A 19,339-nucleotide genomic window follows, 5' to 3' on the forward strand; every position below is an offset into this window, starting at 1 on the left:
TCAGTTAACGCTAACTTTAGACGCTACATAACTTTCAGAAGGAAAAAAAGTTTCATTGTTTGTTTTCTTCATCATGCTCTTTATGAGAAGAATATTATCACATACACCTCAAAAGGAGGAGGCACGAAATCAGAAGACAAACCAATTAAAACTCATCGACAACTAGATTTAAAGACCAAATACATTTTGGAAACATCTAAAGTAGATCAAATTACACCCCAAATATCAAGAGAAAATAAATGTCATTTTGCATAAAGAAAATGAATGTCTCAATAGTCCAAAAGAGTTTTTTTCTTTTAATTGTGGGGTGTTTAAACTGTCACTTAGTAAAGTAAAACAATTGTCTGTTTATTTATAAAAGGCACAGATTGTTTTATTGAGATCCCTTTGGTCCATTTTACCTTCCAAATGAAATAAATATATTGTGTGGAATGCTCATAACGTCACATTTCAACAGAAATGAGGGCAGGAGTTGACATCAGTCCTTCTTCTGAGGCACAGCTGCCTTTAGTAGCTCATATATGACGCATGCCGTTCCTGAAAAGAGACATATGAATGATTAGTTTCCTATGATGATTATTAACTCAAATACATATCCACGCTTGCTAAGACATGTCAAGCATCATGGCAAGTCCTGCGGTTTGGAAAAATTTGAATTGGACACTAAACAGACATTAGGAGTGGGCACTTCAAACTTGGGCTAAGCAATCACCCAGAATCCACACACAGGCCATCACAGACAGGGCTTAAGCTGGACATATGTTGCGTTTTCCGTCCAATTTCAAGTGCAACTCTTTTTTTGGGGTCGGGCCGATTTTCAGCTTTGTCGTGAGGTGTTCGTGCAGTGTACAGGGGGAAACGAGAAGCGAGAAACTTCTCCCGACTGGCAATCGGATTAATTACTGGCAAATCAGAAATTCTGGTCCCCCCTCGTGAGGTTATCGCACAACGGTTGCTTACCTCTAGTTCGTGTAGTAACGTGGATAATCTAAGTCTGCCAAACCACCATGTAGCCTATCCAGCACCTCTTTTATTAATTCAGCTACTTGAACATTCATTTACTTGTTTCAAATTTCACTTTATTTACTCATTTAATGTTTACTTTATTTTACTATCACAGGAAATGTGAACCGTTGTCCATCATTTGACAATTTGGGATACAGAAAATATGGGAAATTATTTTTCTGTTTTAAATCAGAAAGGCGAGTCAGTGGATGCAATGTGCCAATTTTGCGCAAGAGTTATGTCGGTGAAGTCTCAAACCCAGTCAATTATTCACTACAGTGGAAAAAAAATTGAACGGCGCATATTCTCAGAGACAAGAGTTAAACTACGTCACCATATATATTCAGAAAACATATAACTGTCTTATATATTTTCCTAATATTTCTGTTGTGGCCCATATCGCCTATAGTGAAAAAATGAGAGGAGAAGTAGGTCTATTTCGTGTTAAACAAGTTGTTTTGGAAATAATGCTGTTCTTACTTTTCATTGACACTGACATTATTGCAGTGTTCTTCTGACATATTAAAGACCTATTAAAGTTAATCATTTTAATTATAGACCTATAATTCATTATACGATCAGTCTAAATGTTTTAAAATAACTTATTTTTAATGAGGAGTAAGCTAATCTAATCTTTTAATATGCAGCGTGTCGGTTATGCATTGATGCATTATGAAATTGTTGCGGGTAAATGAAATAGAATATAAATTTAATAATTAAAGTAGGCCTACCCTAATGATAATAATTATTATTATTTTATTACATAAATTGGAAATGTTAAATCCTCCTGATATCGATAGCTGAAGCATTTGACCATAGGCTCTCTCTCTACAGTAAACCATATCATATGCTCTATCGGCACAACCTGGCACGAGGGGTTTATCGCCCATATTTCCCAGTTAACAGTGTGAGCAGTCAAGTGGCACTCGATGATCGGACCGTACAGTGTGAGCACATAAATCCTGAGCTCTGGCTTAACATCACATGCGATCTACTCGTACAGTGTGAGTTGGTAACCTTGCTGAAATCGTACAGAAATCGCAGTGTATCCCTGTGCCTTTAGATTAAACCAGGATTAGGCCTTAGTTAATTAGGACTTTTATAAAAAAATATTACAGATGTGCATCTTGAGAAAAAACAACAGCACTGACATATTTTGAGGTCCTGTTTACACTGGTATTTGGAAGTGTTTTGGTCGATCGGATCACAAGTGGACGACACTAAATACAGGTGCAAATGGGGGCTAAAATGTTCAGCTTGTCCACTTTGAACCACTTCCAGAGGAAAACGAATTGGATCAGATTGCTTTTGTAGCGTAGATGCTCATGTGGTCGAATGTGTTTGAACAGCCGTAATAGACTCTCCGCCTACTGACTTGTGGTGCATTCACACAGGGTCAGGATTAACGCTTCTCATTTACTTTGAATGGTTGACATCATGCGTTGCTGAACTGAATTGTGGGTTCTGTTGCGCCACGTCACTGGCGTTGCTCGCGGCAGAAGTTGAAACGTTTTAAAAAGATTGCCGTCAGCCAATCAGATCAGCTATGCAAATACCCTAGTGTTGACACTAGCCAATTGCGTTTTTGCAACACCGGAAAAGTAATATGATTGGCTGTTTTCACTATAGCCCCTTTCACACTGCACGTCGGACCCGCAATATTCCCGGAACATTGCCGGGTCGCCTTCTGTGTGAAAGCAACCACGTCCCGGGATTGATTACCGAATTCGACCCGGGTCGGGGACCTAGTAATATTGCGGTATTCGACCCGGGACGAGCGCTGTGTGAACAAAAGCCGAAACTAATGCCACAACGTGTACATAGTTATCGTGCGACTCCTAGAGCTTGTTTTTTCAATAATACAACCCTGCAGTGCCAGAAGAGCTAGTCGGTGTTTTAAACGCAGAGAGTGTTCGTATACAAAAGAAACTAAAATTAAACAAGCAGAAATGAGCGCAAACTGGACACAAGTCGAGACCACGGAGCTCCTTACTATCCGCGCTGAAGCTGAGATCGCTCGCCATTATACGTCACATCAGGATGTCACGTGTCAACTCGATCCGGGACCGTTACGGGTTGTGTGTGAAAAGTGCACATATACCCCTTTTCCACCAAGGCAGTGCTGGTGCTAAATCGGAGCCAGAGCCTAGTTTCAAATCGGTTCTTTGTGTTTCCACAGCCAAAGCACCAGCTCTGAGCCAGGAAAAGTGGTTCTTAAGTAACACCAAAACATTGCTGGGCTAGAAGTAAGAACCGCTTGCGTCACCGGCTGGGGGCGGCGTTACCGTGATCAACAAGATGAACACAAACCTGTGACCGCCATTTTTTCAATAGCAGCTAATCAAGCTAACAGCTGCTGGATTGTAATCTCCGTCTATACAAATCATGGAGAGCTACACAAATGCGTTGGATTTGCGGCGTTTTAATGCTGATGTAGGATCATTAAGCCATGAGCCACTGAGGGAAGGCTTGTTCGAGATGCATCGGCGCACGCTGTGCAGACTGATTGCGTATGACATCAAAGTACAGCGAGCGCCAACGACCCCTTATGCTTTTGAATCGCTCGCGCAGTATTTGGATCATATGTGGGTTGGTCTGCGCAGCGTCAATGCATTAGATAGAACACGCCTGGAAATTGTGTGTGTGTGTGTGTTTCCCGCTGCCTCGCTAGCAGTAGAGTCCTGCAACGGGTCGGGTACCCGCGGGCATAAAAGTGGCTTAAACAGGTGGATTGTGACATAAATTATAAAATACACGGGCGGGGTGCGGGCGGATAATTAATTCCGTGCGAGCGGGTAGAAGCGCGGATGAAAAATATGTGCAATATTTTTCTGTGGTGTGGCGAGGCGGAGGAGCGAGCGAGACCGGGGCGTGATGGCGAATGAGTGTCACCTGTGAGCCACACCGGTCTCAAATCCTCTCACGAGGGAGCTCGGCGGCATATAAGGACGAGAGATCACCAGACCTGGATTTTACGTTGAGTTGTGTTTGTTTTATTATGTGTGTGCGTGGCAGATGTCCGTGAGGGGCCGCGTTACTTTCGCTTTGTTTGGTTAAGTCTTTTAAATGTTCGCCGGTTCTCGAAAAACGATCAAAACGATCCGGTCGTCCTTCTTCCCCCCCAAACATACTGTATTACAATTTCTATGTCCAATTTACACGCAACAACGATATGCCATATGATCCATCACGTCACCACCACTGTGACTTTTGTTGATGCCACTCGTAGCCCAGATGGAGCGAGCGTTGCAGGATTAGCAATGGATGAAGTAAAAGTAAATTTGATGAGTGAAGTATATAAAATTGTTGACAACGAGTCTATAAAGGCACTTTAGCCTGTTTCTTTAGCCCATTCATGATGCTGTTGATGTTGAGAGAAGTGCAATATAAAAAAAAATAAAGCATTTTAATTGGAATGATTTTAGTGTGTGTGATTTATTGCGGGCACGGATCGGGTAACGTGCAAATATTAACGGGTCTGGGATGGACCCGTGCAGGACTCTGGTATGACGTAAGACCTGGCTCTGTTGTGGCTCTTAGCATGTGGAAAAGCAAACGGTTCTTAGAAGGCTCTCAAGTCGAACCAACTTAGAACTGACACTAGCACTGGCTCCGAACTAGCACCCGGTTCATTCTGGTGGAAAAGGGGTAATATTACGGTATTTCGCTGGCAGTGTGAATGGACCAAATCTAGCAACCCGGGAACAAATGCCGGGTCGCATTATCCGTGTATTTGCCGGAATCGCAGTGTGAAAGGGGCTTATGACGATCGAGTCAGCACCAGCTTCAGACACGCCCGCCATCAAATGTTGACATAGACGTCCTATGTACAGTTAATGCGTAAACATTATGGAAAGCGCGTTAGCCAGACGGGATATAAACTGTGTCGGCTAAAGACCTGAGTTTGGTTTGAAGATGAAAAACGTACTGAGCACAATGTTCTCTATCCATTCCTGATTTCTAACACACACTCACAGCGTTCAGCTGGTCTTGTGACTGTCAGAGCAGAAACTAAAGCTGATGCTCTGTGTGTTTTCCTGTTGTCTCTGGCCACATTCATACGTAAACTGTTTAAGCTTAGTTTGCCCATTAGATTGAAAGAAACATACATTTACCCACCAATAGAACCCCCCTCAAAGAAATCAGGACAGAAGTGGACAAAAGAGACGGATTAAAACAACAGGTGTGAACGGGGCCTGAGATAATGTCAGTGCAAGATGCTTTCAGTTTAGAACAGCTTATAGTCTGGGACTAGACTTTTTTCTGTGAAACTGAGCAATTATGTGTTAAGACCATAGACTGTAAAAAAAATATGGACGTAGTATCGTCACCCATAGGATTCCGATAAGCCGCTCTGAAGCTTAAAGTAGGGGCGAGCTGGGCGTCGCCATCTTCTGAGCGTGTCATCGCGTGTCACTCCCGCATAACAGAAAATGGGCAAAGAGGCGGGATGTGGGCGGGGCTTAGGTGACGCAATGAATATAGACGGCGGATAAATGGCTATCCATCTGTCACTCAAAGTAACCACGCCCTTAATTATGCAGAACTTTAAGGCTTTATATAACGTAAACGAATGAGTTATAAAAAAACTCACCCCCCTCACAGTTGTCATGAAGGTCGAAATTAGCCGTATAGGGCAAAACGACGATTTGTACCAGGCAGGTTTTTTTCTGCTGTAAAGTTGGCAATTTAACATGGGGCTCAATGAGATTCTGCTCCCTTCTGGAGCCTGTCGATGAATTGCAGCTTACATTACTTCCGTATTGGCTTCAAGAGAGATCGCGGGCGGTTGCCGCTTGGTTAAGACCTTGAAATGCCCATACGCTTAAAACGTACCCATCACTGTGAGACCCATAGTTGCACGGTAAAGAACAGCGTCACTGACTCCTCCCTTCAGATGAACTGGCATCCCATTAGCCTCCTATACAAGAAACATAAATCAAAATTTTTATAAGCACATTTAAAACATGATAAAAGACGAACACGTGCACAACAAAAGCAAAAAGTTCAGAGCGCTGTTAAGTGAACACAGCCTATAAATGAATTAGTATAATGCATATCTCATTTTGGTCTAATTTAAAAACGTAGCTGTCAGGGGTCAGAAAAAGTGACAACCACACCTGAAACAGCTTCTGCTTCTCTGGCACCTTATTAGAGAGCTGCCTGCGGACGGTACTGGAGATCTGCCGTCTGGAAACCTGCTGAAGAGTCTTAAGGAAAAAATATTAAGTAACTTAAAAATGACAAATGTGATGCACATACAAATGTCATCAGAAACTGTATTTGTGTATTAATTAAATATTGTGGAAAATAAGCAGTTTTTAGCAAAATTTAGCAATTAAGTGCTCAATTAGCATCAGCAATTTAATGTACATTTTATATATATATATATATATATATATATATATATATATATATATATATATATATATATATATATATATATATATATATATATATATATATATATATATATATATATATATATATATATATATATATACACACACACACACACACATACACACAAAAGTTTGGACAGATTACTATTTGTAATGTTTTTGATAGAAGTTTCTTTTGCTCATCAAGCCTGCATTTATTTGATCAAAAATACGGATTTTTTTTTAAATATTGTGATATATTATTACAATTTTAAATAATTGGTTTTCAATTTATTATACTTTAAATGATCATTTATTTCTATTTTGCAAAGCTGAATTTTCAGTATCCAGTCTTTAGTGTCACATGATCCTTCAGAAATCATTCTAATATGATTATTCATTTTCAAAGTTGGAAACAGTTCTGCTGCTTAATATTTTTTCATAACCTGTGATACTTTTTTATAATACTTTGATGAATAAAAAGTGAAAAAAAGAAAGAAAAAAAAGAAAGAAAAATAAACAAAAGAAAAATAAAACTCTTTTGTAACAACAATATACACTACTGGTCAGTGGTCATTAATTTGAGGTCAGTCTTTTTTTTATTTATAATAAATCAATAATTTTATTCAGCAAGGATAAAATTGAGAGTAAAGGAGATTTATATTATTTGAAAATATGTTTTTATTTTGAATAAACGCAGTTCTTTTTTACCTTCTATTCATCAAATATATTAGGCAGCAGAACTCTTTCCAACACTCATAATAAATCAGAATATTAGAATGATTTCTGAAGGATCATAATTATGATACTGAAGACTGGAGTAACGATCCTGAAAATTCAGCGTTGTATTAATGATATTTTACAGTAAAATAAATTGAAAACCAAATATTTTAAATTGGAATACATCACAATATTTAAAAAAAAATCTGTATTTTTGATCAAATAAATGCAGGCTTCATGAGCAGAAGAAACTTCTTTCAAAAACATTACAAATAGTAATGTGCCAATGCAATCAGGTTAAATCTCTGTGAGAACTTAAATTATCTTTCTCCTTAAATAAAATGATTTAAGCCTATCATTAAAAGATGATATATATATATATATATATATATATATATATATATATATATATATATATATATATATATATATATAATTTATTTTTATTTATTTATTTTTTCCTAATAGTGATTATGCAGAGTGACTACTGATCTTATTGTTAATATCTTTGTGTTGGATTGTAATGTTTTGTATTCACAGACTCTTAAACTCATTAAGAAAAATACAAACTAAACGTTAGTTTCTTAAGGATTATGATCACATTTTTCTCACTGGTTGAGGTGCCAGTCCAATTTGTTGTTCCTCCATTCTTCATTTCCCTTTCAATGTAATTTTATGTTCCTTTATTTCAATGCAGTGCTATTTAGTTGTTGTTTTTTATTCACTGACGTTTAAATCAGCTGGCGTTTTAGTGATTTTTAGCGGATGTATGAAGTCCAAGTCCAAACAGGTGAATGACTTTCAGATCATTTTTATGAACACAAATACTCCAAAGTCCAAATACTGTGAGAAAACGACTGTTTATGTCAGTAACTTATTTGAGCTGAAAGAGGAAATATAAAACCATATAAATATGTGCACTCAAACAGCTCTTAAATAAACACAGACACCATCTCAACAAGTAGAAAATCTGTCATTTGGATTATTTGAATTATAAAAAATTATCATCTTCTTCATATTTTCATTGACCGACGTGGACGTGCAAAACTTCAACCTGCTCATGACTCCCGCGTTTCACTTTCTCCTGCCTCAAACAGACTCCTACATAAACTACCGCAACCTTTGACGTGATAACAGAGTTAACGCATGATGAATGATTTATAAACACCATACAAAATTAAGCTTAAACTGAAACAGAATATGTAATAATAATTACCAGAATGTGTCGAAACATTTTCAGCGTGTATGACTGAACTGAAGTCACGGGACAGAGAGAGAAACTGAAGCTTCCCGAGAAAAAGAGAGAAGTCTCCACCTGCTGTTCAGGAGAGCAAATGCTCCGATTATTTTATCCGTGTTTGATACAAACAGAATACATTCAAGTCACACTCCCAGAAATGTGTTCCTCACTGACACACGATGGAAAAATAAAAATCATTAAGGGGAAGGGAAATTAGCAGCTAGTTATTAGCAGCGTGTCATAGCCTGAGGGACAATGGACACAACAACATTTCATATGAGACACACAGACAGACAGATCAGACAGACAGAAAGGATTTTGTGGGTCACAGTTCTGTGCGTTGACCTTTATTCATAGACTCACCGTTTCCCAAATTACCATCTGTTGACAAAGGCTACTCGTTCATTTAACACAACAATGCCACCAGACAATTATTGATAAATGATCAATAAACAGCAGGAGTGACACTTTTATCCAATCGTTTTTTAAAGCAAACAATATATTGTTTTATATTAGACCAGTGTTTAAAGTTAATATGGACTTGCTTACACCAATTTACTTCCATAATGCAACACATTTCCAAGACACCAGGAAAAAAATTAAATGAAAAGATCATGAAAACACTTTTTCCTATGAATCATTTGAGATAAGACCAGGAATATGCATTAAGTAAAAAATTGACTCTTGTTGATTCAATGTTTTTCCTTGTCTTACTAAAGCATTATTTCATTGATTAGGCCTACTCACCCTCATGTCGTTCCAAATCCATAAGACTTTCATTCATCTTTGGTACACAAATGATCTTTTTGATTAAATCTCGTTACACGCAGATCGGTTCTTGCAGAAGCTCAAACGTGCTGCGTAACATGAGAATGAAGCATTTACGTAATGGAGGGACAGAATTTCTCAGATTCTTCATTTGTGTTCAGAGGATAAACGAAAGTTTTTCCGGTTTGGAATGACATGAGGGTGAGTTAATGACAGAATTTTCTTTTTAATGCCAATTTACAGCAAGGACAATAACTACAGCAATGCAGTTATAAAAACAAATTCTAAATGTAAAAGAATAGCAAAGTTCACACCACAATGAAAATGGCACAGAGAAGAACAATATAATTGGAATCATAGCTGGTGAACAACAAAAACGTTGACAGACCCCCAGAACCGATATATATATATATATGTGTGTGTGTGTGTGTGTGTGGGGGGGGGGGTTCTCTTCTTTTCACATGCTGCAACATTTCATGTTCTGTACCATTTTGTTCTCAAAAGCATGACCATTTACTCTAACTTTACTAGTCTGTCGTAGTCCAGGGGTTTTCAATCTTTATGATGCCAAGGACCCCCCAAATACGATGAACCTTTTATGAGGGGACCCCTTTCTTAAATCCATCTGTATATTTTTATGTATGAAAAAAATAATTTAAACTGATAAATAGTAAGTGTGACAATATAAATACAACATATTGTTTCCAAACTTAATTTGGCTATGCTTAACTTTGGATGTATAAACCTGAAGAACATTTTCAATAAAAAATTCTGCAACTTTCACATTAATTGTATGTAAGCGGCGTACGTACTACATTAAGAATACTGTGAGCAAGACAAATGGGACTATAGAGAGAAAAACTCACTAGAACGTTTCATTTCTGGGAAGTTTGTATACGGCAAGAAAGGAGAAACATTTAAAACATAAACAGATATATTTTTCGGTAGACTTTATCCTTTAGTTAGAATGTTTGGTAGATTTTAAATGTTTTGTTTTTTGCTTTCGCTATCTTTTTTATTTTCTGAAATTTTCTGGGGACCCCTTATAGAACCTTCTGGAGGACCACAGTTTGAAACCCCCTGGTCTAGTATGCATGTAGCCTACACTGCTACACTACAGATCCTTGGTCTTGAACTGGGTTTGACAGATTTGCCCCCTGGTTTATTGGTGCATTTGGATGCAGGGCAGGTTTGAGACCCTTCTGTCTATGGAAAGCATCTGAAACTGGGTTGCTCAGTGCGGCTCTCGAGTCACATGGAGCACAAGATTCTCTGTGGATGAAAACAGGGAAAGTGAGCTTACTGAGAGAAAAAACTGCACTCATCTGAAACCCACGACTTACTGCATGGAAAGACTCAGTTTCACATTCATGTTAAGCGCTTTTGAGCAGCCAAGTTCATGGATGGGGAAAATATCAGAGCAATTTTACAATCGTTTTCTGGGAATCGTATAGCGCGCCATTGAATCTATCTCATGAGCGATGTCATCAGTGAGCTGCCAAAGCCTGTTATTACGCATGGATGGATTAGAAAATGAACACTGTCTGCGGTGAAAATGGAATTAATTGATTTTAAAAAGCCCTCGATAGTGACACACAAAACAGCAAACACTAAAAATAAAAAGTTTGTCATCGTTTAGGCTACTCACCCTCATGTTGTTCCAAACCCCTTTGACTTTCATTCTTCTGTGCATGACATCGTCTAAATGAATCGAAAGCACATTTGAATGAGATTTGAGGGCTGTTTTGGAGCTGGACAGCACCAGGCCTCATATGAAATAGATCATTCTGTGCCTTCTGCAAAACATCATGAAGGAAAGAAAGTCATACAACATGAGGGTGAGTGAATGATGACATCATTTCATTCTCGGGCAAACAGTTTCTTTAATGCCAAGCAGATAAATTAAGAGTCTTAAATTTGTTTTAATGTCTTTATCTGTGTAATCGAGTTTGTATCCGGCAGAAGGACACAATCAGGATGTTAAACGGGACTCCAGATCTCCAGCTGTTGTTTCTGATTTCTCATAACAATGTCCTCTGGCTTCCAGATGGCCTGGATAAAACACTCAACTCTTGATCGCACTGCGAATTCACCAGAAGAAAACCATATAGCAATATCTAGAGAAATTACAAATGTTTCATTCAAGTGAATGGCACAAGACTTCCCCTCTTCAAATCGAGTAACAAATCTTCATTATAGGAAAGTTCTGGGTTCAATACCGTAAATTAATGTTGTTTATTAATGGAAAAAAAGAAAGAAAATAATTTAGACTCCTCCCTCAGTTTGTTTAACCGCTTAAACTCCGGGACCATTTTTTGGGATTTCCGCCTGGATTTGGCCTACCCAAGTTGAAAAGCCTCCCATACACACATACAGTGGTCTAAGTTCAAAATTTTGGTGTCATTTTACAGGAAACCCTTTAAAGTTACATAAAACACTGCTAAAAGTGATAAACAGCTGTAATCCCCCCCCCCCCTCCCAAACCAAAAGTAGCCGCTTTTTGAATTTTTTACAATTTTATTTTTTATATAAATTTATTTTTGAAAGTGTGTAACTCAGGCCCTGTGTGCTCTAGGAACATGTAGACAGTTTGGGCAGTTTCCACTAAATTCCAGAAAATTGTGGAAAAAAGAAGTGTGTCTGTATCGTGCTGTATGCAAGATTTATTCAAATGGGTCTGAAGGGATGGTCTGGCAACCATATGCACACAAGCTCTCTCTCGCGCACGGACGATCTGAAAACACCAATAAACAAGCTGCATTTCAGCAATCTCCATTTGAGATATTCTGCTTAAAGTGTGCCCTTCAGCCTACATTTTGGATTTGTCTTTTTTTGTCAACAATATTGCATGTTTATATAACGTTAGTCACAATGTAGGCTTTAGGCTAACGTATGTAGCCTAATCTGAAATACAAATAGGCAAAAACATCATAGGAAACACCATACTTCAGTTCTCAAAAATATAAATATATAACTTTTTTTTTTAAATATAATTTTAACTTATATGGTGGAAAAGGTGACGTTTGCTAGAAGGATCGAGTGAATGATCTGTAAGCAAAGTATTTACGGTTGTATTTTGTAATACAAAATAATTTTACCCTTTGTCATAAGACACACTATTTAGTTTTGTATGGTACTTGATGTTTCCTATTGTTACTATACTAGCATCTTGCGTTATGTAGACAATGCGGTCTCTCTAAGAAACTTTCAATTTAATCTGAAATTGTTTAAACAGGCAATAAGTGGATAAAATACAGTTGTAATTGCCACTTTCTTCAGTTTAAGACGCTTAGCGAAGCTTGCTTGAAATGGGCCGAACAAACAAACGATCTTGAATTAAATTGTTGTGGTATCGGATTATAAACATCAACCATGACTGTTGACATTTTTTATCTGTGGGAAGGGTATGTAAAGTCCTCAGGTCTCCTGAACAGCCTGGAACATGAAGTGTGTCCATGCGAGCAGCTTGTACCTGATGATTTGCTCCATTTCCTGACAATGCACGTTTGGACAGATGCAAATGTTGGGGGCGTGCATATAAATGATCCCCATTGCTTACGCCAGGGTTTGGCGTTATGTTGAGAAGCACTTTTTTTTTCGGTGGAGTTTTGGATTTACGAGATTTACATAAGAAGTAGGAGGCAATGGTGTTTGAGACTCACAGTATGTGATGTCCATGTACTGAACTCTTATTATTTCACTATGACAAGGTTAATTACATTTTTCATTCTAGGGCACCTTTAACCAAATTATGTTTGTTACTATATACCTCCTGTAATTTTAAGCTAATCAGACCAGTGCACACTGAGATAGAAAACGTTCTCCAGAAGAGGAGCCCCTTAAATGTGCTTTTTTTTTTTTTTTTAGATGTTTAAGCCTTAATTATTTTAAAAAAATAATTAAGCCATATGGATTACTTTTATGATGGATGGATGTACTTTTTTTGGGCTTCAAAATCTCAGGTAACATTCACTCCCATTATAAAGCTTGGAAGAGCCATTTTTAAACATAACTCTGATCTTAATTTGTGTTCTCAATATGAATGAAAGTCTTAAAGGTTTGAAACAACATGAGGGTGTGTAATTAATGACAGAATTTTCATTTTGGGATGAACTATTCCTTTAAATGTTCCTTACAAAAATGTATGTGTATTATTAATCCAAAAATTAATTCATAATGTTTTGCTTAATGGAAACAAAAGACTGATATCATTTTAGGAACAATAAAATGTTCACTGTCAGAACATTTGTTCTCAAAAACGGCTCAATGAGTATCTGCTGAACATGCTTTACTAACATCAATATGGTTTCAAATGTTATTCAAACATTATGGAGGTTTCCTGACCTTGGTCCAATACCCCTCACAATAAATATACAGTATGATAGAAATTAATCATATTTTCTCCCATCTTCTCTCTTGCAAATATCAATATATAAATAAACAATAAAAACAGCTAAAAAGCCTAAACTATAAAATAAAAAAGAATGTTTCTGTGTTCTGGAAAGAAAATTTATTTAGTGGAATCACAAAATGAATTCAGTGACATTTAATACATTTCAACCCCCCTGGAAACCTCCACAAGCCGTTTTATTTTTACAAAATAAAGCATTAGTGTAATGGTAAATGGAAAAATAAATATTAAAAGAGAAAAATAAAAACAAGGTGAGTTAGTCAAAATGTGCTTTAGCACAAACCACACGTGCAGAGATCAGTCACTTTTCCATTTGTGTGATGTCCAACCATAGATGTCTGTACATAAAGGCTGATTTGACATACAATATTTACAATATTACAATAATGTTTCTTAATCTTGAAATGGAGGCCTCAGTGCCATTGATTGCTCTGTTTTACATTGCATCCTATTTGTTCAGATTTCATTCAGTTCTGTAGTGCTTAGATTAATTTCCAGTGCCGCATTAACATGAGCCAATCTCAGCTCTTTCCTCCCCCTCCGGCTGCAGAGCTGCAAACTGACGATTTCCTCAGTTCAATTTTCATAGACTGGCTTTCAGAGCGTGACGTCGTGGACAAGACCGCTTTCCCTGTTTTCATACCTTTTGACATGGGGATTCGTGTTGCTGTGGAGCGAGATGACTGCACATCCGGTCCATGCTAAAAAAAAAAGAAAAAGAGATCACATTTTAGAGATTTTTTTTTTTCTTAATTTTTTATCAACCATGTGTTTGTCATGATTAAAAAAGTGCATTTGGTATTTATGCAGGTTAACTTTCTGTTTCTAAAAAATGAAACCTGTTTGTGAAGGGGTCTTAAATTGTCATTAAAAAAAACTAAATTAAAATGAATTAAATAAAAATAAAATAAGTCTATATAGTTAAAATAAACATATAGTAAATAAAATAAAAAATAAAATAAACAGGGTGGTCATAAACAATGATAGGAATGTATCCTAGACTATTATTAAGCCTAAGTACTTTTTTTTTTCATGTAATGTTTAATATTTGCAAATGAAAATGCAATATCATATTATGCTAACTATTGCATTACAATATCCTAACACCATCATTACAATTGGTGCTTGATTTAGTAGGTCTTCCTAGGCAAGGATATGAAGGTTAGCCTAGTTCTGATCACACATTCAGTTTTATAACAGGTTAAGCATGAGGGGAAAGGTCAGTTGGTGCCACTATTTAAAGGATTTTCTTGACAAGCTTTTTTTTTTTTTTGGTGAAAAACATGTCAGTACATTCCAGTGTTGGTTAGCAATAATGGATAATGAGAATGGTTTTGATTTATCTATACCTTGAAAGAGAGCTATCTAGGGAGCAGACTCCCCCTGATATCATTTTGAAACATTTCAGAAGCAACTGAAATATAGAAGATTGAATATGATCATTTTGTTTTTAGGGACACAAAAATCACAGATATTAATTGTTAAATGACTATTCTTGTCATTGATGATACTGTATGCAGGGCCTAAAACAAACAGCCAACTTAAGAAACATTTAAAAAAACAATATAACAAAGATACAAATTAAATAAACAGTAATTTCCACAAAATGTTCCAGTAATTTTTTTTCTAAGAGTAGTTTTCAGGTACAGAAATGTAATAAGCAAATGTAAAATAACTGCACAGTCTTCACTGTATTAATTAAAAACCCTTATTAATTAATTAACATTTAAAATACAGACAGCAGCAGGAATATTAGGCTGCTGTCACTTTAAGAGGGAATGCATGGATCTAATAAACTGATACTGTAAAGGCTTACTTTCTCAACTGTTTACATTCACTTAGTATCTTAGTAGACATACATATCTAGACATATATATATATATATATAGACTTAACTACTAAGCTGCTCAGTATTTTTTATTTTTTTGTGAATTTGTCGGCTCAAGTGCAAGAAGACGTGAACGAGCGCTTAGTTTAGTATTCGCACGCTGTCTGAACAAAATGAGCTCCCTTTCACGTATTCTTGAACTTGAATATTTATATTGTCATGGCTTGAACTTTCTTGGTGATGAAGCAGTGGCCCTCTAACTGTCCCGAGCATCATTCATGTTTTTTTTCCCATTTATGCATTGTTAGAATTCATAAAGATGTTATCGGCACACTATCGATGAGTGACACCATTTTATACACTAGCCAAAGCCGATTTTTACTCGATTTTTACTTACTTTGCCGCTTGGTGAGTGTTTATTTTAGGCCCTGCATATATGCACACTCACCAGATCTTCTAAAATCCAAACAGAGTGACATCGTAATTAATCTGGTACTCACCACAGATTGAGTAGACCTGGCTGGGGCCGAGGTGATGGGGGTTATTGTGATGCTGCTGGTGACCTTGCCTTGGACCATGTTCCCGACACTAGAGGACGTCTGTCTGGGAGAGCGCAAAACTGTCCCCATTGACATCTCCTTGCTGTCTGAACTCACACCATTAGGCCAAACCGTTACTGTGCCACTTCTGTCATCCTGAGGTTTCTTAAACCCAGGTGATCCCAGGTGAATATGGATCTTGTTGTCCTCCGTGGTTATAATATTGGAGTTGTATTTCCGGATGGGCGTTGGAACCGTCTGCTTTTCAGGGGTCAACTTGAAAACGGCTCTGCCCATGGTCATCTCATGGGGTTCTGGGGAGATGGATGCCTGAGAGACTGGAGTTGCGCTAACGGTTATGATGGACAGAGGAGAAGTAGGATGATCCGAGAAGGAGCCTTTACCTTTCTCTGGAGATTTGGCTCTGGAGATGGCTGTTATAGTGACTGGAGACTTTGTTCTTTCACCTGCCCCTTCGTTGGCCTTAGACTTGGGCAACATAGAAGTAGGAACTATTGTTATGCGTGGTTTCTGGAGCCCAAGAGTTGGGATGATGGTGGTACTTGAGAAAAAGTCCTCAGCACGTGGACTGGTGATCTCCAATGTGGCAGTGCTGCTCTGATGGTCAGGAGTCACCTTAATATGGAGGGGTTGACCGGATTTCCGAGACAGGGTTAGTTCTGGTGATGACCGTGATGTTGTTCCATTGACCTGCTGGGTTGATGGGACATCCTGAGTGATAGTAATCGCTTCTTTCTTCTTCATCCAAGGGTTCCAAGACTTCCTCATTCCCAACTCCGCAGCTGCCGGTGGGTAACGGTCCAACACAGTCGGTTTCTTGAGACCTTTCTGCCTCAGATTACTCATGATGTGATTTTCCTCTAGAACAGACTTTTGGATAAACACAGCTGGAGTCTCATCTTCGATGTGTTCGTTCATGTCTGCCTCAGTCTGCACTGCAGTGGAAGTAAGAGGAACATCCACAATCCTCCTTCCGTTCATGCTGGGTCTAAGGGCACGACTGTAACGCTTTGTAGCTTCCAACTCTTTGGTTAATTTGACAACTTCTTGACTCATGTTTTTCTTTTTATCCTCCTCTTCAATGAACCTCTGCTGGAGAACTGTGTAGTCTACTTGAATCTGAGATAGCTGATCCTCCTTGTTCATGAGCTCATGAATCTTCTCCTTCAGAGCTTGAACATCAGCCTGAAGATCTCTCGTTTTGGCCTCCTCAATTTTGCAGCGTAGTCTTAGCTCAGCTTCCTGGCTTACCAACTCTCCTTTTTCTATGGCTTTGTTCTTGGTGATCTGCATCTTCATTTCCTCCAGGAGCTGGGAAAGAGCATTGGCTTTGTCTTGTTCGGTTCTGAACTTCTTCTCAAGCATGTCATACTCATCCTCTGTCTTCAACAAATCGCCCTCCACAACCTCAAGCTGTTTAAGACGGTTCCTGAGTCTCTCAATCTCCATCGTGAGCTCCTTAACCTTGTTGTCCTCATCAGGATATCCAACTTTGTCCACAATAGCTCTGTTTCTTGTAGATTCCCACTCAGCTTCCTCTCGCTCATCCATTTTACTTTGCATCTGACATACCTTTTCACTGAGATCCTTTCGTTTCTCTTCTTCACTTGCAAGTTTAGACTTCAGATCGTCTTTTTCCTTGGTAAGAGCGGACACTTTCATCTCCATTTCAGACTTCAGTTTAAGAAGCTTCTTACTTTCCTCTATCAGCTTTTCCGTGACCTCCATTACTTTGCATTGCTCAGCTTTAAACAGTTTGTTCATTTCTTCACTTTTCTGCTCTTCCTGCTTGATTCGCTCTGCCATGTTCTTCCTCTCGTCCATGAGGATCACTGTAAATGACTTTAGTTTGGTCAAGTCGTCCTTTAAACCAATTTCAGCCTTTTCCAGCCTAGATTCTGAGCACTCAATTTCTTTGATATGGTTTTTAACAGTTTCTAGCTCACACGCCAAGCTCTTTGTCAAAGTTCGTTCCTTCTCCAGGTTGGTGTGGAGCTGAGCACATTCGGATTTGCTCACATTGAAAGCTCCCTCCAGTTTCTCTAGGTCCCCCATCCTCTTCTGCAGTTTTTCAACCTCTAGTTTCAACTCACGACTGTCATTTTCCTCATCCTGAAGCCTCCTCTTTAGTTCCTTGCACTGTGCTTCTGTTTTTGTGATCTCCTCATCCTTGCCTTCCATTTCCAGAACTCTCTTCCGGAGGTTCTCCAACTCAGCCATTAGACTCGAATTCCCACACTCCCCTCTACTTATTTTGTCCCGCAGGTCCTGAAGGTCTTCCTCTGACTTCTGCAGTGTACAATTGGTCTCCTCTAACTCCTCAATCCTGCGTGACAGGCTGGCCAGCTTCAGACGCAGCTGTCGACTTTCGGAGTCCTGTTTGGCCAGCTTGGCGGTCATCTCCTCATGTTCCTGTAAAGATTTGGATGTCTTGTGTTCTAGGTCAAGCTCCAACCTCTGGATTCTCTGGATGTCTTCTTTAGCTTTGCTGTTGATGATCTCCAAATGCTGCTCTCTTTCATGTAGCTTCTTGCTGAGATCCTGGAACTTCTGTTTTTGCTGGTCAATCTGTTCGATGTGAAGCTGCCTTTCATCCACCAGCATCAGAGCAAATGATTTCAACTTAACCAGCTCTTCCTGAACTTTCTCAAGACGTTTGCTGTGCTCCTTGTCCTTGCGAGCCTGGTACGCCTTCTCTTGCTCCAATAGCCTCTTGAGTCTGGTGGAAACAAAAAGAGATTCCTTTATTAATTCTCATTTCAAATAAAGGTTAGCTTTATAGTCACTCTTGCCCCATTTCCACCAAAATTACCCGGAACAATTTTTCCCATGCAGGAACTTTTTTCCCAGGAACTTTTCCCCCCAGACCTGCTGCTGTCTGTGTTTCCATCGCGGCCTAAAGTACCGTTAAAATTAGTCTGGTGACGTGAACTGTGCGCGACTTTCCAGAGCCCACTGGATTTCGTCCTACGCATATAAACTTAATAAAGTCTGAACCTCGCCAACGGTCCATCTGTCGTATTTTTAAACTCCACTGTTGATTCGAATAGCAAACAACTCTTCCTGCACACACCACAACAGAATTTTAGGTTGAAATGAAATGTTGCGTGAACTCAACCAATCAGCATGTGCAGCGCCCAAGTCCCACCCCCGAAAGTTCCTGAACTTCTAAAAAGTACTACCTCGCAAGCAGGGCTGTTTTGAGGGGGAAATTCTTACCCGGAAATTCATTTAGGCCCCATTTACACTGTATGGTTCAAGTGACACAATTCCGATTTTTTCCTCTCATGTGGCACGGATCGGATATGACATGTGAATGTGTAAGCAGGAAAAAAACGCATGAATTCCGATATCCTCAGATCAGATTCAGGCCTTACTCATATGTGGTAATCAAACCGATATGATTCGGATGCTTGCATTTGCGTC

The 19,339-nt window shown here is 38.5% G+C and overlaps 2 protein-coding genes across 9 annotated transcripts in view; both read right to left on the bottom strand.

The window, feature by feature from the left end:
- Nucleotides 1-269: 269 nt before the first annotated feature.
- cox7a2b (cytochrome c oxidase subunit 7A2b) lies at nucleotides 270-8,428 on the bottom strand. Its single transcript, XM_067418185.1, has 4 exons — nucleotides 8,323-8,428; nucleotides 6,126-6,215; nucleotides 5,842-5,926; nucleotides 270-537 (listed from the first exon to the last, which is right to left on the bottom strand). The coding sequence occupies exons 1-4, from the start codon at nucleotides 8,338-8,340 to the stop codon at nucleotides 479-481; spliced, it is 252 nt and encodes an 83-aa protein (XP_067274286.1). The 5' UTR covers nucleotides 8,341-8,428; the 3' UTR covers nucleotides 270-478.
- Nucleotides 8,429-9,558: 1,130 nt separating this feature from the next.
- Nucleotides 9,559-19,339, bottom strand: part of filip1b (filamin A interacting protein 1b) — a 32,129-nt gene continuing 22,348 nt past the window's right edge. For 2 of the 8 annotated variants that reach the window (XM_067418188.1, XM_067418193.1), the window contains 2 exons: nucleotides 15,854-18,632; nucleotides 13,201-14,226 (listed from right to left, as the gene is read on the bottom strand). In XM_067418188.1, the coding sequence (XP_067274289.1) occupies nucleotides 14,047-14,226; nucleotides 15,854-18,632 (2,959 nt within the window). In that variant the 3' untranslated portion in view covers nucleotides 13,201-14,046. Of the gene's footprint in view, nucleotides 10,387-10,762; nucleotides 10,816-13,200; nucleotides 14,227-14,874; nucleotides 14,940-15,853; nucleotides 18,633-19,339 lie in introns of those variants that run through there. The other 6 variants (XM_067418186.1, XM_067418187.1, XM_067418189.1 and 3 more) reach the window with 5 other exon arrangements.

The sequence above is a fragment of the Pseudorasbora parva genome, chromosome 15, assembly GCF_024679245.1.
Source record: "Pseudorasbora parva isolate DD20220531a chromosome 15, ASM2467924v1, whole genome shotgun sequence".
NCBI lineage: Eukaryota > Metazoa > Chordata > Actinopteri > Cypriniformes > Gobionidae > Pseudorasbora > Pseudorasbora parva.

Coding starts and splice junctions, on each gene's coding strand:
- cox7a2b (XM_067418185.1), bottom strand. Junction 5,927..6,125: donor AGAAGCAGAAGCTGTTTCAG/GTGTGGTTGTCA, acceptor TTTCTTGTATAG/GAGGCTAATGGGATGCCAGT. Junction 538..5,841: donor TATGGGTCTCACAGTGATGG/GTACGTTTTAAG, acceptor GTCTCTTTTCAG/GAACGGCATGCGTCATATAT.